The 27,292-nt window shown below is 40.4% G+C and overlaps 1 protein-coding gene across 1 annotated transcript in view; it reads right to left on the reverse strand.

Annotated features, from left to right (window-relative positions):
- Window positions 1-1,072: 1,072 nt before the first annotated feature.
- The window catches only part of sdc2 (syndecan 2), a 43,210-nt gene continuing 16,990 nt past the window's right edge, over window positions 1,073-27,292 (reverse strand). The window contains exons 2-5 of the mRNA XM_053612640.1: window positions 8,034-8,148; window positions 7,726-7,895; window positions 5,483-5,612; window positions 1,073-3,387 (exon numbers count right to left, since the gene is read on the reverse strand). Of these exons, the coding sequence (XP_053468615.1) occupies window positions 3,224-3,387; window positions 5,483-5,612; window positions 7,726-7,895; window positions 8,034-8,148 (579 nt within the window). The 3' untranslated portion in view covers window positions 1,073-3,223. The remainder of the gene's footprint in view (window positions 3,388-5,482; window positions 5,613-7,725; window positions 7,896-8,033; window positions 8,149-27,292) is intronic.

Raw genomic sequence — 27,292 nt, forward strand, 5'->3', positions numbered from 1 at the left:
TCACAAAATGGTGGTATAAAAAGTATGTCGACCGATGTCTACAATTTTGCTAGAGAAGAGTGATCTCCTCACACAATGAATGTCATGCTTTTATCAAGTTGTTGCATATTTACATGCCATAGTGAAATGGACATAAACCTAATCATTTCAATTCGTAATCAGATACAGAACTTGCTATAACTTTACTTCAATTTGAGGTCAAAAAAAGTCTGTAGTTTTCAGAACTATATATAGTAGAAAAGCAGTACGTTTACATGGACAACAATAATCTGATATTAACCCGATTAACCAGATTACTCTGATTAAGAAACTAGCATGTAAACAGCGATTGTTGATGACCTTAATCTGACTAAAGTCATACTTGAAGTAAACAAAAATGGAATTTGTGGAGTATTCCTGTTTTAGTCACATTATGGACGTGTATTACAGACATGTACACACCTTAATCACACTATTAACGTCGTGTGGGAGTTTTCACCGCATTTTGCGACAGGACACGTACACACACGGTAGCGCTCAACCGTTTGACGGTAAATAAGAGAGCACGGCTGCGTCCCAAACCGCGTACTTACCTGCTATATAGTAGGAGAAATACATGTATCGCAGCTACTATATAGTAGGTAAGTACACGGTTTGGGACGCAGCCCACGGCTTCAAGCAGTCATCTATATGCACGTACAGCATGACAAATAATTAACTGCACTTGAAGATTACGTAAAAATTAAAAATAAAAACACCCAGAACTGTATATGGTACTATAACGAAGACCAACTGTATGTCGATACGTGAAATTCTGGAGGAAACGTCGGACGGTGTGGCGTGGGGACGTAATGACGTGTGACGTTAATCGATCTATGTTCTATAACATGTAAAACAGGAACAGGAAAGGAATATTCTAAAAGCAACTAATGTAAACACCTTAATCACAATATTGTCTTATTCAGAATAAGGTCAATAATTAGATTACTGCTGTCCATGTAAACATAGTCATTGTGAAGGATTTTCCCAGGCAGCTAGATAATTTCCTCTGATTGAGGAAACACCTCAATAAACAGTCAGGAAATGATCAACATTAGGCCACAATGTTTATTCAGTAGTGTTGTTTCAACTTACAATACTGTCTGCATTTTGTAAGACTAAAAAAGGTTACCATTACAGTCAGCTGTGCTTACACGCTACCAGTTGCTCTGGCCACTCTGATGTACACACACTGCCTTCAGCCGATACACACACAAGCACATTTCCAAATGATAGGCACTTTGAAGGTTTAAAACATTTTGTGAATATACATTTATATATTTTATTCTATATAGTTTTTTATATGCGAATAAGCATTTGGACTCGTCTTTAAAATGTCTAAAGGATAACAAAATTTTTTTTAAAAATAATAAAGTCTCAATAAAAATGTGAAAACTCAAAGCTGGCCAAGGGAATATGATACCACAATAGAAGAATCCTTGATTTCTTTTTTGCAGTAACTTTCTGTATTCATGTCCAGCTAAGGTGGATCATGTCAGAGGGGTTATCACTATGAACAGTTGGCAACAGGAAGCGAAACTCATGAACGTGTGGAGTTCAGTATGCAGTGTGTGACGTGTTCGGAAACAGGGGCCTCTTCGTCCTGTTCTCCTTCTCAGTACGACTTCGTGACCTGCCGAACTCATACAGACTTCCAGAGGGGGGAGAAAAGAAAAGAAAAAAAAAAAAAAAAAAAACACTGAGAAGGAACTTCCTGGACTCATTATCATTTTAGATGAGCACCAGATCGTTATTAGGAGCAGTTCTCCACTTCTAAGTATAGCTCCTAACACAAAAGGGACCTGATTAGATCAAAACTGTTTCGTGTGGATTGCCCTTGAGGCAAAAATGCACGCTATTATCAGAAGCATCAAAACATTGGCAAAAAGCCACCCGTGTCTCTGGAGGACAGCTAAGCAGGGTCAAAAGCCAAAGGCATCACACCCAAGAGAGAGGAACAAACAAATCAGGGGGAGCAGACTCAACCGTTCAGCCTAAGCGCAAGCCAAAGACCGTCAGCATATGCAGAAACGCACCATGTTTAAATAGGATTTTCTGAAACACCAGAAACATCACTTCCTTCTAATCACTAATATAGACACACAGATACGACTGATGTCAGTGCCAAAAACAACCGGTTCCCACTGGAATGGATTCCGAGGAAAATTCATAGTGGATCCAGGCATTACAGATGGAAGTCATAATAAACTAAATTGAAATGAGCGTCTGACTACCATGCAGTGTCGCGAGGAGGAAAAATGAGGGTTTTTTTTTTACTCAAACTCTGCATCTACACGTACCAAATGGGATGAAATTAAAGTAAATAATAAAGTTATATGTGGGTAGATTTTGCTCTACACATGTCCTGTCACCTACCACCTTTATGTCCAATTACTGACCGAAACACAAGCGATATTACATATGAAGCTAGAGCTACACCAAAATGGAAAAATATATATATATATATATATCAATCAATCGACAATTGATCATGTGGGCATGAGGGCTAAGAAGAAATGGAAGGAAAAAACAAAAAAAGAAGAGAGAGAGAAAAAAAAAAAAAGTAAAAAAAAAAACAGGGTGAACATTTACACTGAAGGATAAAGGTCAATCCAGAGACAAAAACAGCTCCATGAAAAGCAAGGAAAGGCATTTTTAAACACCAGAGGAAAAAGATAAGTTAATGAAATACACCTTTAACATCAACATTACACATGCTAGGACAAAATAATGCTGAAAAAGAAAGCAGGCCTGATACAGAACAATTCTATTCAAATTGTTTCCACTTAAATTTTGTTTTCTTTACAAATACATACTGCTAGAATTAAAAAGTAGTCAGCGACTAAAAACAGCTCCTTTGACAGAAGACAGATGAAAACTCCTCACCTTTACAGATTGTATGGTGGTGTTTTTGTTTTTTTGTTTTTTGTCTTTTCAGCCTTTTCAAATAATACACAATATAAGTTTAAATACACTGAGATTTACCATAATTGCTTGTTTTTGTTTTTTTTTTTATTAAAAAAAAAGAAAGAAAGGTCTGAATTACAATACTCTACATGAAAGCTTTCTTTATGTTACTTGTGTTCCTCGGTTGCTGTCTTAGTTTTGATCTTTACTTGAACGTGTTTGTCGTCGTCAGCGATATGGGACCGTCGTTGCCGTCACTGATGAAGTTTAGCTTACGAGACAGTTGTGGAAAGGGAGTCTATGCGTAAAACTCCTTGGTAGGAGCCTTCTGATACACTGCTCCGGAGGTTTTCCTCTCACCAAGATCGTAGCTGCCTTCGTCCTTCTTCCTCATGCGGTACACCAAAAGGAGGATGAGGAAGATGGCAAAGAGGAATCCAATAACTCCGCCTGCGATGACGGCTGCAAGGTAAGGATTAAACGAGAGGTTAAAGACAGCCCCGTGCGTGTCCTCACCAACATTAATGTCAGAGGCAATCATCTGCCTACGAGTTGTACATGCTGTAGGTGCTCTGGCTTTCTAAATTCTAAAGTTCATAAAAAGCAGGCTATGCTCTTCCTCAGTTAAGCCTCACTTAATTGCCTAATTAAATCATAAGAGCTCTTCAGCTGCTTTTGAGGGGGAAAGAACAAAAGAAGAAAGGTGGCAAGATGTAGGAAACCGTCTGTCCACCCACACAGCAAAACCTCTCTGGTGCAGCATATTACCCAGACAGAGCAGAGTTAACTCACTTTTAATATTTCCCCTCTGGATGTAAACTTTATGAAATAGTTCAGTAATTTGAAGGCAGTGCTGTACGCTTTTTTCCCTTTCTAGTCTGGATTCTGGGGCTGGGGATAGTGGAAAGGCATTATAGAAGAGACTGAACAGTTGGAGTTGCAAAGTTCTAAGCTGGTATTTTGTTCGAAAATAAGTTAACCACATAAACGTCATCTATCCACCAGCCAATCATCATCCAGGATGAATGCACCATGTTCTATTGACATCTAACAAAGACAAAAAGTAACATGTACAGTGCCTTTCACTGATATTGGCACTCTTGGCAGAGTATTTTTGTGAATTTTTTGAACAAAAGAGCAAAAGGTTAAACAATAAAGACAAATTTTCACAGCCTTCTTTGCTCATATTTACCAAGGGTGCCAATATTAGTGGAGGGCACTGTAGCTGTTCTACATATGCTCCATGAGAGTAAAGTAATAAGTGTATACAATAGGCGACAGTTCTACTGCACTAACTGGTTTTACAATGTATAATCCCTCCTTGATTCCCCAATTTTGCGATCACAGAAATGAACACAATGAATTAACTCCGCGATATCCGGAGGAGCTTGCAATTTTTCAAATCTGCATTTATAGCAGATTTGGGCCGAGACACCTCATGTGATATCATCACGACACGCATTAAGCCAAAGCCCTCGTCGATTCACGTGTGTCGAACATGAGTACAGCTAAAAGGTCTCGTTTACCAACAAACAACACTATGAAAGAGCGTGGAAAACAACAGTTAGCAATTTCATCAATTCAAGTAGTTTTCCACAAAAAAAAACCAAAAAAAAAAACACTCAACAAGTTGCAATTTTGGCTGCAACAATCACAAAAAAAAATTATGCAAAATCCTGTACGGACTGAACGTATAAACATGTTGACACATCTTGAGCGCAGCTGGAAAGCTTATATCACAACTAATGTCCAAAACACTAGCATTAAATATGACTGACATTACCTAGTTACATGCAATGTGCTTAATAAGCTAAACTTTACAGTGCCAGCTAGCAAACTTGCATTTTATTGTATGTTGAATATATTTAAATATTGTTAAATGAAATTTTGTGGTAAAATATCTTGTTTAGAAACAACTTTCAGATTTCAATAAAGTGAAATATCTCATTTCTTAGAAATTTGGAGAATACATGCAGAAAAACAAAACGTATATTATCTTAAATGTTATGATCATATGTTAGAGATGAAGAGATTGCTTAATAAGAAACGGGCAGAGAAAACAAACAGTACATAACAATAGGATCTACAAGTATTTTGCTAGTGTTCAAAAATTACATTCACTACAACCGTCTCATGTAAATGTGAGGTAAGCTTAAAGTACAGGCCTTGTAGAGCTCTAAATGTAGATTTCAGTACCAGAGACTTTTGCTAGCTTGAATAGGTAAACTCATCTTAAAACAGCTCTTCACCCAGATGAACTTTACAACACTAAGGTCACACTTTGAAACCGTTTTTGTGTAGGTAGAAACTCCTAAGTTCTAAGTACTACTAACTACCAAGTCTTTTTGTGCTAATATTACCTAAAAAGCCCAAAACAAGGATTTGCCTTCTTTCTGCTATTGACTTTCAGCTATTAACATTAGTTAATCAAGACAACGTAAGAGCCATCATAATGTAAATGTCTTCATTAAAAATGTGTACAGTAAACCAAAGGATCACGCAAGATTTAACACAGAAGCCCAAAATAAAGAGCAACCAAAATGGCCACCATACATACCTGCCAGAACCTCTGTCCTCTGGAAGAGGTTTTCTGAGTGCACTTCGTAGGGCACTATGGGGGAAGAAGGAGAGCTGGTGGTGCCGGCGACTGAATTTCTGCGCAAATCCTCCGTGACAAGAACCGGGGGCTGAAAAGAGAGAAAAGGATCTGGCATTAGAATGCAACACAATGGCAGCAGTCACAAAGCAAGCATTCACAATGGACTGGTTTCACTGAATCACAGAAATGTACTTACATTTACATTTATTCATTTTAGCGGACGCTTTTATCCGAAGCGACTTACTAATGAGGAAATACAGGCAAAGCGATATATCAAGCGGAGAACAATACAAGTAGTGCTACAGTACAAGATTTATTAATTAAGTTCTAGAGAAGCAAAGTGCACAGAGTAGAGGTGTAAGAGCCAGTGCATTTTTATTTATTTATTTATTTAAAATAACATGGGGGTTGGCAGGTTAGGGGTTAGTCACGTGCTCACGGAAGAGGTGGGTCTTTAGCTGTTTTTTGAAAACAGTGACAGGTTCTGCGGTCGGGACTGAGGTTGGAAGTTCATTCCACCACTGAGGGACGGTTAGCTTGAAGGTTCTGGAACGGGACCTTGAGCCACGCTGAGTGGGCACTTATACTGTATACCGAATATTTGGTTACATATCATCCGATATGTATATTTGTCTCAGCAGGCCAATTATAAATAAAGAATAACATTCTAACACAATAGACATTTATAAATAGTTCAATAAAGCTTCAGTGCATATATTCTTCTTGTAATGATTTTTCGAATGAATAATTCACACGCAGCCCGCTGGTTGGTTTAATTCGGCCCAGCAGGCTAATGTTTTGTTTTTTTCCATTTTAGTACAATTCCAGGGTATTTTCCTACAATAGGTTAATACCTCCAAAAGGTGTGATGTGCAGCAGAGGCACCAACGCACACTGTTGCCAATACACTCCCGTGTTAATGTGACCTTTTATATGGACTCCGTATGGCACACAGTTCAGCAAGACAGAGACATGCATTCAATCCATTTCTGTCACATGCTGTGCATGGCACAGGCATAGTTTTTAGCTAGAAACACTTCAATAAAATCAATAAAATGACCTTTCGTCCTTTACTTTGCAGTGTAGGTCCATATACACTCACCATCCACTTTATTAGGAACACCTGTACACCTGCATATTCGTGCAGTTATCTAACAGGCCAATCATGTGGCAGCAGAACAATGAATAAAATCATGCATATCAAGAGCTTCAGTTAATGTTCATATCAAACATCAGAATGGGGAAAAAGTGTGCTCGCTGTGACTTTGATTGTGGCATGGATGTTGGCACTAGAACTGCTCATCTCCTGGGAATTTCTCTCACACACACACACACACACACACACACACAAACACACACACACACACACACACACACACACACACACACACACACACACACCCCTGTCTCTAGAGTTTACACAGAATGGAGCGAAAAACAAAAAACATTGAGTAAGTTCTGAGATCTGTGAGTGGAAACACCTCACAGGAGGATAAGAGAGGTCAGCGAAGAATGACCAGATGGGTTCCAGCTGCCAGGAAATATATAGTAACTCATATAATCACTCTTTACAAACATGCTGTGCAGAAAAGCATCTCAACATGAACAAAACATTGAACCTTGAGGTGGATGGGCTACAACAGCAAAAGACACATTGAGTTCCACTCCTGTCCGCCAAGAACAGGAATCTGAAGCTTTCATGGGCACACACTCACCCAAACTGAACAGTTGAAGATAAGTGGAGGGGAAAAAAAAAAAAAAAATCACCTGGTCTTTAACCAGGCTTCAACTGTCCAGTTACATAGTCTAAAGACTGCCTGTCAGCTCAGACCAGTCTGGTCATTCTCCACTGATCTCTCTCATCAACAAGGGGTTTCAGCCTGCAGACCCTCCAGTCACAGGATGTCTTTTGTGTTTCGCACCATTCTGTGTAAACTCTAGCGACTGTTGTGTGTGAAAATCCCAGGAGATCAGCAGTTTCTGAAATCCTCAAACCAGCCCTATTGGTAACAACATACACGCCACTGTTAAAGTAACAGTGATCACACTTATTCTTCATTCTGATGTTTAATGTGAATACTAACTCAAGTCCTTGACCTGTATCTGCATGATTCTTGGCATTGCCCTTCTCCCACAGGATTGGCTGATTAGATGAACGTTCTATCAAAAAAAAAAAAAAAATGCTCCGGCTTTAAACCAACCTCTGTCCTGACAGGCTGTCTAGGCAGTTCTCTTGTTTGGTCCCAGTTCCGGGCTGTGAAAGTCTCCGCTCTGGGTGTGAAGTCTTTGGTGGTGTCCTGCGTAGGCTTTGCTTTGGGTGCTATGAATAGTGTGTTTGCTGTAACCATCACCTCCTTTTCCTCACCAGCACCTGAAAGGAGCACCAAATCAATCACACAAAAGCACAACAGTCCAGACAGCCAAGAGCTAAGTCTTGCAATGGATTCTAAGAAAACAACAACTGTTGAAGGTGAAAAATGTGTCATTCTCTTGAATTGTAAGATCTTACCTGAGCCTGACCCAGAGCTGAAATCGTCGTCATCTTCGGGGTATCCTCCAGACCCCTCGTCCTCGAGGTACAGATCATCTGTGGGGGATGGAGACTTTGCAGCCGTGACCAATATCTACAGGGGAGAAATAGTGCAAATAAGTACTAATAGTTTAATAAATATTTGTCCAGAAACGTAACACCCTGTCTGACAGCGTGAGGAGCAAGCCTGCTGGAGACCTCCCTAAACAGATGCTTGAGGACTTCAAACGGTCTGGTTGCTTCCTTAGTTCAGTTTGTTTAAGCAGACGTGATGTGAAATTTAGATCTAGTCTCAGAACGGGACCGAAGGATTTGGTTTAAGTAATACAAGACGATTACAAAACATGCTCATGGTGTGTTGAATCTGACCAAAAAAAACCAGAACATTTAAAGACAAATGGACAAATGAACCATGTGCTGATTCTCCCAGTGTAATATTCTCAGCTGAATCTCTGCACCAGTCAAAAATGGTGATGTGAAACGCCACAATGAACCGCTTTGATTTGTCTTACTTGTAGCCATAAAGTAATCATTAATGGTCAAGCATGAAAAGGTAGTTGCGGTCACCCTTCGGTCATGTTAGCAGGTTATCTCTACGAAAGAAATTTTATGTAGTTGGACTTGTACAAATTTTAGCTGAGTACTCTTGCTCTAGAAGGAGCTTTTCTAATGCATCAACGTAACTGATATGCAAAACCTACAGTACGATTTGACATTCAAACTATGACATTGTGTCCATCCCCTAATCGCTACTGGAGCTTGAAAAGCGCTATTTCAGTCATAGCACGTACTGCTCCAAGCCTCTGCTTATCTGTGAAAGTCTGCTTGCCGATAAGAGGCTTTGTTCTCTCTCCACTACATTCTGCAGTGCAGATTGCACCTGTGCTGAGAGGCTTCCTGGTGGGACGCGTCACTGGTTTATGGCACAGCTAGCAGCAGCAGCGCCACATGTTCACTCTCAAATTAGAGGAGTCATGCTCCCACCCCTCCTCCTCTTATCCCCTGGCAACCACCCTGGGAGGAATGACTTGTTTGTCTTCCAATGCTACAAGTGTCCTATTGAAACTTCAGGAACTGGCTCGAGCTTTGACAATAAAACGGCATAACAACACTGGACCCAATAACTTTAAAATCATACATCACATGACTCCAAACATAACTTAACAAAAAGGTGGGTATGTTTTTGATGTTCATATACGTGTGCTTGGAAGTAGGCCATGTCTTGTTTATATGCAGGGGTGCTCAAAGAAGAATTAATGGTGTGTCTTTGTGTGATGTGGGATAGCTTCTCAGATGCCATGACAACCTCGGTTCACTGCCAGCCTTACCAAGTCTCTGATCACTCAGTCATCCTCTCCATACTGATGGGGCTTTACAGGGCACACAAATACAGCCATCCCTGAGGTTGTGTACACAAAGTTTACATTCATGCTCTGAGTGTATACTTGTTCATGAAATCATCTTATATAATGTCAGAAAATCATAAACAAAGAACTAAGACTTAAAGGGAGAGTTCGGCCAAAAAATGAATTCTGTTATCATTTATACATCTTCATATTGTTCCAAAAGTGTATGACAAACTTTTTTCTGTGGGACATTAAAGAAGATATTTTGAGAAATGTCTCACTATTTTTTTTTTTTTGGTCCATACAATGCAAGTCAATGGGCACCAAAACTGTTTGGTTGCCAACTTTCTTCAAAATATCTTCTTTTGTGTTTCGCAGAAGAAAGAAATGCATACAGGTTTGGAACGACACAAGGGTGAGTAAATGATGACGGAATTTTCATTTCGGGGTGAACTATCCCTTTAAAACACTTTTTATATATGAACATCTGGCTTTGAATTCAAGCAAAGAATTCAACGACACTAACAAAAAAAATGTCAGGGATGAAATAAGAATCAGAACAATAACAGAAATTTAAAGAAAATTTCACTCAAGCTTGGAATGATCAAAAGGGAAAAAATTGTTCAAAGCAACTTCTTAGCATCTTCATCCTGGCACTGCATTCCTTCTCCAAACAATTCAGCAATCAACACTATACACGTGAATCAAAACAATGAAGCACGTAAGGAATTCCATCCAAATCAACAAAGCCCTGGTGATAATTATGTAGGCCACACACAAACCCACACAAGCACTGTAGCATGTGCCTTGTAGATACAAAGGTTCTTGAGCAGCTTTGTCTTTGTCGTATAAACGTGCCCGTTCGCAAGGCACTGAACGCTATTCACAATAGGCAAAAGGGCAAGAAGGAATTCCTGAAAATGCACTCCCTCCCAAAATCCCAAAGCATTGGTGAGGACAAGACCATTGACGTGCCTTCAAAGAACTTCTGCACCACTGATCTGAAACCTGTAGAATAGGGTTCACACGTACAGTGCAGGTCTGACCACAAAACCTGCCGCTCGGGCCCGTTTGCTTTGAAATGGAACGTACTGAAGCTGACAGCCTATCGAGCAACAAAGCGCTGCCTTATAAACCTATCTGCTGGTTCACTTTGATCTCCAGCGCTGCACTCTTTTGCAGAAACCACTCTCCCATCCCCCATCATTTGTGCGTCTACTCTCACACACACACACACACACACACACACACACACACACACACACACACACCATTAAACTCCCAAACAGCCTGACTAACAAACCTCAGTGCCCACCCACTCGTCCAACAAAACATTACCACTGGTAGATGACCAAGCTGTCCTTGAGAACATGTGATTTCTTATGGGTGACCTCTTTTCAGCTTGCTTCTACGTCCATCAGATGTAGAGTGAAAGCCTAGTGGACAGTCTAACAAGCACCAAAGTCTGACTCTGTAACAAGAGACCTTATGACTTTGTGGCCCCCTTATAAAGAGGCAGCCACAATAGTTATTTACATCTGTGTGTAACAAACAGTGAGCCAGCTGGAGGCTTACCTCTTTCCACAGATGCACACACACAGAAGCAAAAGGATGGATTATGGAGAAAGGAGAAACAACAATGTGACAGGAAATGAAAAAAACAGAGAGACAGACCGAGGAAGGGGAGAGGAGGGAGCGACACAGGGAGCATGCAGACGAGCGAGAGAGAGATTACTTCTGTTGCCTGCAGGTTACTTCTCTAAAAGCCTGTCAAACTGCACGTTCATGCCTAGCAACCTTTGAAAGACTAGAAAGGGTCCCTCGGTGCAGTGTGTGGTTAGCTGTAAGCCACGTTATTACTCAAGCAGGCAGCATACGGGAAAGGAACGAGGCGAGAAGGGGGAAATCGGGCTTGTATTCTTTCCACCCAGACTCACCTTTCACCTTAAAAGCAGATTCAGGCAGAATTCTCAATCCTATATTCATCACAGCTATGTGATGTCTTTGGACATTACAATGCAAATACATAATATATAATACGGCATTCATCTCTCACTTCCTTTCGCATTAACCAATGAGGACGCTTGCAAAGGAAAAAGGGAATTAAACAGCCCCGATGCAAATATCCACCCCAAAAAGCGGTTGTAGTCCTTCAAAACTGACTTCCACCTCGGAGATGCACAATTAGGAGGTCTTAAAAGTCTGCATGAGCCATTTCCTTTATATACTTTTCTGGCCACACGATTTGAATTTCGTAGGTTGTCACATGCGCGCCTCTACGCACTTCTGTATCCCGAGCTTTTCAGCGCAAGAAGTTGAAAAAAGTTCACGTAATCCCATCTTTAAAAGTTTAAGAGTTTTGTTTTGAAGCAGTTAATGGTGCGTGTCTGGCGACAGGCTACAAGAAAAGGTCTGTGGTTGGCCATCTGCCATGTAAGAACTGCATCAATCTGTGAAAGCAGCAAGTTCTTGGCCAGGTTTCTCGACAAAACTGGCTCACTCAATGAACTATGTATTAATGGTTACATTTTGGCCAGAGATCCTTTAAATACTTTCTTTATATGATGGAAACAGGAAACTTTACTTTCTGGAAATGTTTCAATACGTGAGTCTTTGGTTCCTCTTATTCCACTGGCCTCCATTTTGTTCAGCCAGGAGACAATTTCAAAACTTCACTCAGTTAAGAGAGATTTCTGGGAAGACGGCTCAGACGTTTCGCCTTTCTGCTGAGCTTGTATTGAAACTTCGAAGTTTATCTATGAAGCCAGTGGGGACGAGATCTGTACTGTAAGCAATACTGATCCTTCAGTCACCAGTAGAACCTTTTCCGTTCCGAAAGTCAGCAGCAAAATTATTAGGTCAGCTTTATCATCTCTGAAGAGGAAAACAGCTGACCATACCTTTCCTGTCACTGCAGTGTGCAAATGGGAAAAGGGAAGAGTGATACTGTGTAACAGACAGGAGTTTACCTCTAGAGAGGCACCGCAAAGGCACCCCGCGAGATCCATTTTACTCAGCATTTCATGCCTGATCTGTGATTTTACTGGACAGATATGTTCTGCGCAAACAGGCCATGATTGAGTGATATAGAGAAAGTGCAAGTAGTTTTCAAGAAATGGAAGATGCTTATGGAAAACGTTTGGAGTTTAAGAAATGAGGAGGGGAAAGAAAAAAGAAAAAAAAGAATAATGGGTGGTATGATTTCTACATTTTTCTAAGCTCGAGATTTTATGGCTCTGCTGGGGAGCATAATCAGGAACAAATTAATAATCTTTCAGAGAGGCGAGAGGGGAGGGGGGAAGGGGGGCTCCTGGAGGAAGCAAACACAAATCAAAGTCACGACCCAAACCAAAGAGGCCTGGATATGGTCCAGCATGTGGGTGGGGTAAAATGCTTGCGAAATTATATCATTCATAGACCAAGACGAGACTACTCTGCGAATCAGAAATGTGTTCATCTGCACAGGAGCATGCTCAGTCGGGCACGTGAGACCTTTCCTCTGTTGGTCTCGACCTATCAAAGCAATTACTGAAACGCCTCGGCCATTCTGCAAAGTGGTTAGTGAGTTCTTATCCCTCATTTGAAATCTTGGAATCAATGGACGTATATCCAGTTCTGAGAAATATTGTAGAGTGAGGTGAAGCCTGAAGGTCTAAGTGGAGTGAAAGTCTCTGATCATGCTTGGCAGTGCTTCACGCAAGGTCTCTCTGGCCCTCATATGGTTCCAAGAGTTTGGGAAAGCACTGTGAGCAGGGAGGCCCAGAATGTACATCGATCCAGCAGATAATATTTCAAAACACGCGTAAACCATTACCATGTGCCACGGCTTGAGCCATGCTAAACCTTTCTGTGGTGAGTTATGGAAGCCTGCCAAATCTACATACATGCTCATGTTCATGACTTGACAGTAAGAGGAAGACTTCCAGAAAGCAGACCATGCCAGAACCACATCCCAACTACAGAATACTAATGTCGATACATCTCCATACATACACTATATGGGCAAAAGTTTGTGGGCACCGGGAAATCATACTTGTGTGTTTTTTCTCAAATCTGTTGCCACAAAGTTGGAAGCACACAATTTTTTAGGATGTCTTTGTATGCTGGAGCATTACAATTTCCATTCGTTGGAAGTACGACGGGAAACCTGTTCCAGCATGACACCAAGCGAGCTTCATGAAGACATGGGTTGAGAACGTTGGTGTGGATGAACTCGTGTGTCCTGCACAGAGCCCTGACCTCAACCCCACTGGACACCTTTGGGATGAACTGGAACACCGACTGCACCTCGGACCTCCTCACCTAACACTCACTAACACTCTAGCAGCTGAATGAACACAAATCCCCACAGCCACGCTCCAAAATCCAGTGGAAAGCCTTCTCAGAAGAATGGAGGTTATTATAACAGAAAAGGGGACCTACATGTGGAATGAGATGATGATTAGGCATCCACAAACTTTATATAGTGAATCTCAAAAGATCAGGCAAGCACTACCTTACTCTAAAAGGTAAGGTTATGCATTTTTTCACTCCACACAGTAAAAATGGTCAAGTGTATGAGACACCCATTATCCGCATGTAAGCTAATGAATAATAGCCCATGCTTTATAGAATGAGTGTAATAGCTAAAAAAATTTCCTAAATCACCCAAGTATTCCAACTGTTTGTATATGTGGCCAAGACTCTATGAAAAAATAAATAAGTCACTTATTCAGCGCTGTTCACAATAGATGCAGAAGTCTCACATCACAGACGGTGAAACTGAGAACCTCAATCCTCTGTGGTCTTCTTAGATGAACGGCTCCCGCTTGCTTAAATTCGCATAAAGATCCTCAAAAACAAGTGTGTTTTAAAGCATAAATCAATCCACTGGACAATTCAAACCAAACAAATTCGCTTTACTTTACTTTGAGGCAGCAATGGAGGAGGGGGAGGAAAAAAAAAAAAAAGCTGTTTCTTTTTTTAACCCCAGCTGTTGGCACAAGATCAGACAACACATACTGCCGCTATGACTTCCTCTTTCCAGTATTGCTTCCTCAAAGGAAGACTTTCAACTTCATGGTTTCCAGTCCAAACAGCAATATGCCCCAAATGCACAATAAGCCCTCGAATATCTATCCCAGCTGATCAATCAATAACAGTAATGAACCCCAGAATTTGGCATCAAGATAGGAAATACAAACACCTGGAGTCACATGGTCAGTCCAGTTCACCGTCCATCCTGTCGGACCTAGACCTGCATTTCTTGCTGCTTATTTGACTCCCTAAGCAGTATCTGTTCTTAATGTTGACCTAATTGTAAAAACAATTACACCATGAAACCCATTAGTGGTTTTCAGGGCTGGTTTATCAAATGCTTCACAGATACAGTACAACGAATGCATTTCAAAATGATTTATGCTTCGAGTGGTTTTTAATGATCATTGGCCAGTTTTATCCACAGCACTGACAGATATGGCATATTTTGAATTTTACTATACATTCAGCCCAAAGAGCAAAGACCGTTCTGCACAGAATTATAACCATGAATAATAAAAGTAGCAACATTTCTTTTTAAATGAAACACCACAAATAGCTGTTTATTTTCAATTCACAATGCAATTGCTAGATAGCAGCGGTAAGTGGTAGAAGGTTTTTGAAATTAACAATCTTTTACACAATGAATATCATTTTGCTCGGATATCCCGCAACTCCTCCCTCATGCGAGCAGTTATGTGACGATTTGCTTCGCCGAATTCAACCTCAAAATTGCATTGCTGTAAATTCTAACCGTTATTACTATTATTTTGTCAGAATCGTTACTGTATTTTGCATTTTCTCTCTGTTGCACTTGGTGTTGGTTTTCACATTTGTATTAGTCTGTATTCTCCCTCTTTTGTGACCTCACTACTTTCTGAACCATGCAATCCCACTAACAAAGTCGAAAATAAATGTTATCTGTATCGCCTTTACCGTTGTTTTCCAGCCGTCTTTTTATTGTACATTCTAAATAAGCTCCCTTTTAATGCACTGTTATGGAAGATACAGTACTGCTGAACATATTCAGAAAGATCTACATAGCCAATCCAATTTAGAGTATTCAACCCAACCCTGAGAGTGTATCACACACTCTGCATTTCATTTACATTCTCACGAGGTGTCGACGTTGTTTAACTAGCTAGGATAACTGTCTCCTTACGGTACCGCCACATACGTAGCTCTAGACAGATGATGGGCGCTTCATGCCCACTAAGCCACCATTTTTCTATGGAGAAACCTTTATCTTTTCACAAAACTGCATGCTGATAAAAAAAAAAAAAAAAGCAACCTGTCGGCTGAATAGCTTTCGGACTTGAAGCGAATCCACAGGGAGCATGTTTCGATGAGGCAGCGCACCATCCCGCAAGTGTGCCTCCTGTGCTTACTAAATAATGCTCAGAAATGCTCTGAGGACTGATTCACTTGGGGGAGGGGCTCATTTTTGCAGGTTTGCTTTCACATAGAACGTTGCTTTCTGAATTGTGAATCGTTTGTTCAATTCCATACGTCCCTTTTGTGCATGCAGGTTTGCAAAATATTAGACACCAGGTTCATCCGTTTGCTGTTTATTTGTCGTTTTTTATTATTATTATTCCTTGGTACCATCTCTGAAGTGGTGCAGAATGGGGTGTTTTTTTTTTTTTTTTTGGATGCATAGTATGGAAGGAAGGAAACATTCTCGTATAAGGTTAGCAAGAGAGGCGGTGGTGGTAGTGGTGTTTTTTTTTGTGATGCTCTCAGTGCAAGCATTCATACCACAAAGGTGAGTAAGTATAAGTACTTAAAGTAGTTATTACTTCATGCATAGGATGTCGTAAATGATTTTGAGTAACATTTTTCTTAGTTCAAAGCCTTATGCTATGAAATTCTATCCTGCGTGATCGGTGTACTTTTAATTTTTCATGATTTTGATAAAAATTTCAATGCTGCGATCTGATTTGAACACGGCTGGATCTACCTGAACTAGTAATGGCAATAGGTTGTATTCTTACTTATTATTATTATTCTTTGGTACCATCTCTCATTTGGTGCAGAACAGTGGTGGTGGTGGTGTTTTTTTTGGATGCATGGCGTGTCATTGTGCAGGAATGCCTGAAAACAAGGAAACGTTCTCGTATAAGGTCAGTAATAGAGGTAGTGGTGTTTTGTTTTTTTTGTGACGTTCTCCGTGCAAGCACTCATACCACAAAGGTGAGTTAATTACAGTGCTCCGGTCCTTGAAAACAGCTTTCACACTTCACCAAAAGTACTGAACTCTCAGGGAAAATTGCACCGTGTCCAGAAAACAACCTAAAACTGAATATTCTTAAATATATCCTCATGCCTAAAAGGAGCTTTGGAGTTTTGCGTTTACTTATTTGATTTTTTACAAGGGAATTTTAATAGGAAAAGTTGAGCAGTGGGAAAAAGAAAAGGAAAAAAAAAAGTAAACAATGGTGAGCTTGTCATCTGGTTAGCAAACTAAAACAGGACATGGACAGCTGTTGTTAAGATCTAATCAAGGCTGGGTTGTGGAGTAGTTGTATTTTCTGTTGTTTTTAATTGGCAGTTTGATGATCTGCATGCTGTAATCACAGCGTGAAATGTCTAAATTCTAGAAATCACATACCTATAGGTATGTGTCACTTAAAACTGACAGACGAATGAAGATTCCTGAATTGCTGAGTCATTAGTGCATAATGATGTCTAATTAACTTAAGCTTTCCAATCTACATACTTCATAAAACACACATTCACCAGCCCTACTAAAGCCACTGATGGGGGCAACTTAGCTCTCAGTGCTTTCAAGGATATTTTTAATGGAACCCAGAGGACTGCTGTGATGGGGCTTTGCTCTCATATCTCCATGGCTCCCTGTGGCTCCAAAGTGGATTATGGCCACCCTGTGATTTCTCGACCCAGTTAAACAGCTTTTGATACACACAGAAAAGCCAAGAATTCTTTGTGTGCTGTGAAACATTATACGCTGGGAAATGGGCTTCACCCTCTGAGTCAAGATTTGAATAAAAATACTTAAAGATCTGGTGCAGTGCAGCAGGTCTGACCACTCCGGTTAAAGCAGAAGGAACGGATGCAAAAAGTCGATGGTAAGTTTGGAGAAACACATGGATATGGTTTCAGAAAATTGCTTTCAGAAGCCCCAGATTTAAAAAAAAAAAAAAAAAAGTAAAAGATGGAAACAAGCTCAATGTATAACAGTGACCAAAAATAAAAAATAAAAAAGAACATTAGTTTTATCCAGAGTTGGTTTTTCTCGTCATAAACAGGAAAATTGATTCCAAGTACCCTGAACTATATAAATATACCGCATTCATAACGAATACTGAGCATCTAAGAAGACAAGATAAAGTACATGGAAATATAAATGAAAGAGTAGTGGTTGGTAACATAATGCCGGTCTGTAGGTTTGAAGCCCGTTTTAAAACAATAACGTATCAAGGCTGTAGGTATATCTTAAAATAACCACTCCAAAAGTACAATTATATAAAGCTCTATTATATTGCCGATACCAGAAATATACCTTTCCTATGCCTGGACACAACAGCTATAAGAACATAAAGCTGTGCCATAATCGCATCGTCCATGATATACCCGTACAATTCCTCCCCATGATAAGAATTTGCAATACCGTAAATATAGCTGATGGCGCGTTTACTCGCCGCAACGTGGGCATCTCACACGTTGAATAAGAACAAGCATGACGGAAGGTCGAGATCCAACCCTAGTATGTACTTCCATCCATCCATCTTCTATACCGCTTTATCCTTTTCAGGGTCACGGGGAAACCTGGAGCCTATCCCAGGGAGCATCGGGCACAAGGCGGGGTACACCCTGCACCCCAATCCATCGCAGGGCACAATCACATACACATTCACACACTACGGACACTACGTATTCATACACTACGGACACTTTGGACATACCAACAAGCCTACCAGCCTACCATGCATGTCTTTGGACTGGGGGAGGAAACCGGAGTACCCAGAGGTACTGCACGGGGAGAACATGCAAACTCCACACACACAGGGCCACGGTGGGAATCGAACCCCCGACCCTGGAGGTGTGAGGCGAACATGCTAACCACTAAGCCATTAGTATGTTTTGCAGCATAGTTTAAGACTTTGCACTATTTAAACATTAAAACACAGAAGAAAAGTGTTTTTTACAACGTTTGCTTTTCTTGGGGTTCGATTATGAATCCTGCGAGTATTGATGTTGGCATTTTCAGTAGAATTTGAATTTGTGAACAAAATATTCTACACATATTCTATTTTCTAACCTATTTAATTGGTATAGTTTAGTATTCGATGATGGTGAGGATTAAGTTTTACTGTTTTGGATCAATGGTTGTGTTTGCACGACTGTAAAGACTATGCTGATGTGGCCAAAAAGATAGTAGAATGTTACCATTTTCATATCGTTACAGCAAAAAATACCAAGAAATATTGTGATATAGTTTTAAGTCTATATCGCCCAAAATGGAGCAAAAAAAAGTGGCTGAGAAAAACAGCTACTCACCCTGTAACACCAATAATACACTGACATTTATATTGACTCATTTGGCCAACACAGTTATCCAAAGCAACGTCCAAATTGGAGCGAATACAACTTGTTAAACAACCCATCAGTCAGTGCGTTTACATGGACAACAATAATCCACTATTAACCCGATTAAGAAACTATTTTTATAACAATTTTTAATTACCTTAATCTGATTAAGGTCATAATCGAAGTAAACACTAATCGAATTAAGACATGTGGAGTATTCCTGTTTTAGTCGCATTATCGACGTATATTACAGACATGTAAACACCTTAATCACACTATTAACGTCGTGTGAGAGTTTTCACTGCATTTTGCGACAGGGCACGATCACACACGGCAGCGCTCAACCGTTTAACGGCAAACAAGAGAGCACGTCTGCGTCCCAAACCACATACTTGCCTACTATAGGCCTGTTGTAGGAGAAATACATGTATCTCGGCGACTGTATAGACGGTAAGTATGCGGTTTGGGATGCAGCCCACGGCTTCAAGCAGTCATCTATTTGCACGTACAGCATGACAAATAATTAACTGCACTTAAAGCGCTCGTAAAAAAAAATAAATAAAAACACCCAGAACTGTATACGATCCCATAACGAAGACGAACTGTATGTGGATACGTGAAATTCTGGAGGGAACGTTGGATGGCGTGGCATGGGTACGTAATGACGTGTGCTGTTAATCCATCTATGTTCTATAACATGTAAAACCTGAACATGAAAGGAATATTCTAAAAGCGACTCATGTAAACACCTTAATCATAATACTGTCTTATGCAGAATAAGGTCAATAATTAGATTACTGCTGTTCATGTAAACGTATTGAGTGACAGCTTGTAGGTGCTGGGATTTAAACTCACAACCTTCCAATCAGCTGGCCGAAGCTAAACTAAACTACTGCAGCTACTGCCATGGTATACCACCGTTAACACTAAAATGAACATTTATTACATTTTATTTAAAATTTCCTTCAGTTGACATATTTCTTGCAGAATCTGCTAAATGTTTTTTGTTTTTTTTAAATAAGATCATAAAATTGCATTTAGTGTTTTATTCAGTCCCGCCCTGAATAAGCTATTTCACATAACAGATGTTTACATATAGTCTACAAGACACAATAATAAATGAATTTACACAAACGAACCAGTTCAAAAGTTTACACACGCTATTAGAAGGCAACACGATACATAAAGAGCCGGGGGGATGGGGGGGGGTAAACTTTTTAACAGGATGATCGGTGTAAATTGTTATTTTGTCTTCTGTGAAAGGGCGGTACTAAATGAAAAAAAAGATCTTTAAACAAAATCCTAACAATTTAATGGTGTTATATTCCTTACATGACTAATGCAAGACTCACTGGAAGCTTTCTAGGATTACAAACAAATCACGCACAACTGGACAAAGCAGCCAGACAATTGTGTGATTCTTTTGTTAGCCTGGTATGAACTTGACAAGACTCATAGTAGACTGCACAGTAAGCTGTATGTAATATAATTATTTAAGTTTGTCTTATCCTTTTTTTTGTTCCTCAGTTCATAAATCTCACACACAAAAGGGACAGTGTAACTTCTTGCTAACTTGGATGACTGTCACTCAACAGGCCAAGCCTTTTGTGGCAAAACTATTCCTGGAAGACCCTGAACTCCTACGTAACCATATGAAAAGTAATATTATGGTACAGACACAGCTTCTCCGCAGCCATGAAAATTATGCGTCAGTGTTCTGCGTCATGTGCGATAAACAGTGTAATCTTTAACAGAGTAAAAATTAATGATCTGCAACACAATCAACAAGATCAAGCTTAAAAATGAACTTCTGCCAAAGTTAATTTATTTTCCCCGATGACAGCAACCGCCTCGAAAATATCATACAGTATATCAAAGGACAAATCAGACGGCCATTTTAGATTCAGTGACTCTGGAAAGAAGGTTCTAGAAAACACACAACGGGCCACACCACACTGGAGCACGCTGCAGTGTTCTAGGTTTACTGGACTGGATTGAAATATTAGCTGAGGGGAGTACGTGCTTTCTCAGGAGACCGGTGCACATATTACAAAACCGTTAGCGAGGTTGTGTTGCAAAAGCCTGACATGTGCTGAGCTCAGAGACCAGGAAAGTGTAACTCGACCAGACAGCCAATCCGAAACATGGTCGGGCAAGTCCTACTGGTATCTGGTACAGCTCGGACGCTTTCCCTGCTGCATGCTGTCGGTGTTTGTGTCACATTCCCTGTTGAAAGCCTCATCTCTAGTGTACATGCCAGATCTTTCTTAGAAGAAGGAGAAAGGGACCGGCTGAAATTCCCTGCCAAACTTCTGTAAAATAGCAGCTTTTTACAAAAGAGGTTTACACCAATTACTACGCATGACGCAAAGCGGAATATTGAGTTTAATACGCGTAGGAGAATGTTTTACTCTGCAACATAACATCCAAACAAGTGCTAACGATACTCGTTGACCATGAAACTGGGTACAAATGTACACACGAGCCTTTATTATTCCTAGCAAAATTGATCAATCGGGCTGCGGAAGAAAAGCAAATGTGAGCAGACGTATGTTAACGTCGACACATTCCCCAAAGTGCTCCAGGAACCCCCAGCTTTGCTCGCGCTGCCCAAGAGGATGAATGACCTCTTTCAGACCACAGCTTGTCTGGAATTTCCTCCAGTGCTCTCCAAACACAGGTGGTGCATGAGGAAGAAGTCGGCAGGAAGCTCATCCTTACGGCATATGTAATCACCCTGAACAGCACATGGACCAACAGGCAACGCAGCTGGTTATATATTTCAACTGCAAAGCTACATAAGGCCCAGGGTACTTGGGGAAAAAAAATAAAAATTTCAAAAGCAATGATTTATGGTTTATAGCCAAGTGGTTAAACGATTACAATCAGTTCATTTCTTAGACAATAATTAAGTGCATTCCAAACAGAATTAAGTAAACTCAAGAGAGTTATAATGTGAAACAAGCTTGTCTGGATCAAATGTTTCAGCTGGGATTTTTTTATGTGCCCCAGCAATACAGACAGCGGTGTTAGTCGATGCAGTATTTTACTACAGACTCAGACCTAATAGCTTCAACAGAATGCAGAGGAAAGCATACCCTGTATCCATACAGATACAGTGTGTCAACGATGTAAACCGGGAGATAACCTAAGCCACAGTATGACACAGGTCCACGGTATGAAAGACCTCCACATTATTCACTCGAAACAGCCAATACTTCCTCCAGCCTGCCCAGATGTAGATAGGTGAGGGCTCGGACAGCATTAGGCCATGGCTTTATGCTCCAAATCACCCCCTCAGGTTCTCTACTCGTGCGCTGCTGATGTATAAATTAGCTGCCAGTTCAAAGTTTAATTTCATCCAGATTTTTTTATACTGCCTGTGGCATACTTTGTCCAGTATCAGTCCTGGCCTTCTTCCCCACTCCATGACAGGAAACTCTTCTTAAGTGTCAGCTCATTAACCTCTCTGTGGTCGGAGGGGGCAGGCCATGAAAGAGTCTCAACTGGGTAAGGGGGTAAAGGCTAACAGACAACAATGCCACAATGGCCTTTTCAGAAAATTAAAAGAGAGCCTAGATCTGCTTCGGGCTGTTTCTTAAACATGCCCTGGACCCCCCAGGGTAGTGTGAGAACCACAGAAACAGGCAGCACCCTCAGGTTTTCAGTGTCCAACTATTACTATAATTATGCTTCTTAAAAGACTTTGCACAAACACATATATTACACAGACATCACAAACTGATGACTGTACCTAATTTAGAGGAGTAATTGGGCCTCTATTATTTTATTTATTTAATTTTTTTAAGAGATAACAGTTTAGGATAAATTGTTCCATATCTATGAGTCACTGTGCAATCCTCACAGTGATGGAACTAAATGCGTGTCTTCCATTAAGAGGATTTGGCCTCCAAGGGGTCAGAAGGCTTTGGTATTTGGTGGGGGTTGGTCATTCGCACAGGGAGGCAGAAGAAAATAAATGGCTAGAAAAAAAGGAATAAGATGAGAAGATGAAAGAAAGTATAAAAAGCTAGTGAAATACAATACAAGGATAAAACGACAATGGAGTTTTCACATAACTGATTTAAGAGGAAGGAGAGTAGCCATTAACCTCCAGGACTGGAGAAATAAAACACATAGGGGATGGGTGTCTAAACTGGTTTTGCAGTCAGAAGCAAAGGAACACTTTTGTGTTCCCGGGGCAGGTAGGAGAATCACAAAATAATAGCATAAAGGAGGTATGTAGGCTGCAGACGACAGCACCAGGTGGTGATTTGTGATCTCATTATGTGGGGCTTATCCACAATCTGCAGTGCTACGAAAAGATTTTCCGTTTGTGCGCCAAAAGCGCCAGGCTAACACCGATGAACAGCGTTAGCCTGAAATATCTCTTCCAGGAACGGAAGACATTACTGTATATCTCAGCCTTCATGGCATCGAAGCTTAGAATAGTCTGCGGTTTGAGCTCAAAATGGAGGATTGCACCATGAGCATAAAGACCGGTTGTACTTTTAGAAACGTGAAGCGACTGGCAACGTAGAAAAATGAACTGTTGCAGCACAGCACCAGACACAGCAGGAATCCTTTAGGCCTGTAACCCTTCCACGCAGAGGCACGGCTATGCTACGGATTAGTAGTTTGGGAAGTGAGCAGGGGCACTGTGGCACAAGCTGGAGATTAGTCGGATTTCCTGGGGTTCACCAGCCAAATCAGGACATATACACAGGAGGATCGAGCAATACCACAGAGGATGTCTCTCTGGCCACATCAATTGCCAGCAGAGTACATTCAAAGCATGAGGCCATAACTTAAATTCATTTTTTATGCTATGTAAATAATTCCAGCAAACAGAAATAGGTCACGTACCCAGAGCTTGCCTGGGCTTTAAATATTTCATGATGAAAAGCATATCGGAAATTGCGCCTCTTCCCACCAAGCCCCTGAAGCTGTGGATAAGGACAGAAAGCACCGGCACCAAGGAGACCAACTTTATGTTAAAGCGTAAAAACAGCCCACTTTGTCCTTCATCACACACGAGATAAAGCACATTCATTAAATGCTCCTGTTAAAAACAGTGCTTACAAACTGCACACGGTGTTTCGCCCTGCTCCGTTTCCTCCGCGCTGTAATTATGAACAAATGTACGCAGGTCACAAGGCTACAAGTTTCCTTTACACCATCCCAGAAACTGTCATTTAATTCCACCCTGACCCTTCCTGGGCTGAGAAACTGGCTAACCGTGTGTAACATTCATACAGGATCTTTCACACTGAAATCCTAGTCTTCTGTGATAAACAAATGGCCTACCATGATTTGTCATGTTCTTTTGTTCAGCAAACAAATACAGACATTTGATGTGTGTCAGGCTACACTCATGGAACGAGGTGCTTGGCACGAGTGCTTTTTCAGTCCCAGATGATCCTACTGTGTGCCTGTATTTATTATAATGCAGTGCACGATGGGCCCTTATTCTGAAATCGTTAATACAATAAATTAAATGAACAAATCAGTGCAACCAGTCCCCGTGAAGTGCCTTGAAACACGCGGCATTATTCGATGTGTTGACGTAATTTCATCTGAAAAAGGAAGTCAGGGCGGAACATATCGAGTGGCTCCTCAACCTTTTTAAGTAGACAATAGTGTTTAGCTTACCTCATAGCCTCGGCTAAAGGTTACTTGACAGTTAGTATCATGGCTGCGAGCCCAAGCAATTACATGAATGAATTCAAGCCATTTCCTTCTTAACCAACTCACAGTTGGAAAACAGTACACATACATTCGAACAGCCAAAGACGCATTTACAACCCATGCTTCCTGATAAGATATCTCTCGCTCAACAATGGCAACTTCGGTAATGTTTTTCCTTTATAATGTTGGGAGCAGGACACTTCAGATTCTAGAGAGCATTTTATTGGACAGAAAATCTGATGAGAAGCTGAAGTGCAGAATGATGTCATCAAAATTGCTGATCCATACTGGTGGTAGAGAGAGACTGTAAATTGTTCAACCATGACTTCCTGTTTCACAGGGGTATAAATGTGAGGTAACACATAGGCCAAATTCCCTTAGTCATTCATAACAATGGGTAAGACCAAGGAATATAGCAGTGATGTGCGGCAAAAGGTTGTTGAGATTCACAAAATGGGAAGTAGCTATAAGAAAATAGCACAAGCATTGACAATGCCCGTTTCCACCATCAGGGCAATAATTAAGAAGTTCTAGTCAACTGGAAATTTTATGAATCAACCTGGAATTGGACGTGTGTCTATATCGTCTCAACGCACTGAAGAGGATGTTTCAAATGACCAAAAAATCTCCAAGGATCACAGCTGGAGAATTGCAGGAGTTAGTTGCGTCTTGGGGTCAGAAAGTCTCCAAAACTACAATCTGAAGTCACCTACATCACCACAAGTTGTTAGGAAGGGTTTCAAGTAAAAAGCTTCTACTCTAATCCAAAAACAAACTCAAGCATCTTCAGTTTGCCAGACACTACTGGAACTTCAAATGGGATCGGGTTCTATGGTCAGATGAAACCAAAATAGAGCTTTTTGGCAATAAACACCAGAGGTGGTTTTGGCGCACACAGAGAGGTAGCCATATGGAAAAGTACCTCATGCCCACGGTTAAATATGGTGGTGGCTCTTTAATGTTTTGGGGCTGTTTTTCTGCCAGAGGACCTGGACATTTTGTTATTATACATGGCATCATGGACTCTATCAAATATCAACCGATATTAAATGAAAACCAGACTGCCTCTGCCAGAAAGCTTCAAATGGGCCGTGGTTGGATCTTCCAGCAGGACAATGATACAAAACATACATCAAAATCAACACAAAAATGGTTTACTGACCACAAAATCAAGATCCTGCCATGACCATCCCCGTCCCCTGACCTGAAACCCATGGAAAACCTGTGGGGTGAACTGAAGAGGAGAGTCCACCAGCATGGACCTCGAAATTTGAAGGATCTGGAGAGATTCTGTATGGAGGAGCGGTCTCAGATCCCTCGCCATGCATACTTCATCAGGAATTATAGGAGAAGACTCAGAGCTGTTACTTGGCAACGCGAGGCACAAAGAATTAAACTAAAAGGGTGCCAATAATTGTTGCACACCTATATTTAAGAAAGTTTATTTATATATATATATATATATATATATATATATATATATATATATATATATATATATATACACACACACACACACACACACACACACATACCTGTGTTTTGTTTGCAATTGTTTGAGATCCAAGACAGCAGAAAATTTTGTGATAGAAGAAAAGATCAAAACATTAAACAATAAAGACAATTTTTCACAGCCTTCTTTGCTCATATTTACCAAGGGTGCCAATATTAATGGAGGGCACTGTACATTATAGATGATACATCATGCCCTTACTTCACATCTAACAAAGCATTCACTCCTACCTGCATGATTGATTTAAAAAAAAAAAAAAGGAAAGAAAACTTTGATCCAAGTTTCTTAGCAATGAGAATGATTTAGTATAACTGAACCGCTTAAGCTCTCAACAGCATACAGTTTTTCACCCAACAATTTTAATTGGAGTGTGCTTTGCGTAAGGCAGCTCATTTTTACATCACCAAGCTTCACATCTAAAATAATAAGCAGCACATGCACAGCGGAAATACTTCTTACTTCGTGAATAACCGTTATAGTAAAGAAAGAGATGCAGAGAACTGCAGGGACCCGAGAGTAAAAGACAAAGCAATAAAGAGCCGCAATGCAGTACTGAGCCTAGATACATCTCGAGTGCTCGAACGTAGCAATTTGAGAACTGTAGCGCTTATTGAAGTCATATTGAACCTGAAGGCAGTCAAACACTTGCTTTAATTTCAAATATGATTATACATCTACCGTCAACTAGTCTACATACCCTGTTATATGTGAATATTCTTTGGCATAGCCAAGACATGCTGCACAATACTAAATAACCATTTGCACCAACTAGGCCTAGGCAATATTATGATATAAATATCAACATTGTAATACGATGACCATACTTTTCTTTTTTTTTTACTTACTGTGAAAAGTAACTCACTGGACAACTGCACCAATTGCTTCATTAATTTTTTTTTTCCTTTATGAAATACATTTGTAAACGCTGGACAAAAATCCTCTGAATTTATAGTCACCCTTGCTGGCACTTTGTTAACCAAACCTCAGCCAAATAATTGTGATTTACACCACACATCTGTTGAATGCTTGATGCGTCACATTCTGACTGGTCAAGAGTTAATTAATTAGTTCACGCTGCAAGGCGAAATCAAAGGTTTATATTAAATGCACGCTTTCTTATACGT

Source organism: Ictalurus furcatus, chromosome 24 (genome assembly GCF_023375685.1).
Source record: "Ictalurus furcatus strain D&B chromosome 24, Billie_1.0, whole genome shotgun sequence".
NCBI lineage: Eukaryota > Metazoa > Chordata > Actinopteri > Siluriformes > Ictaluridae > Ictalurus > Ictalurus furcatus.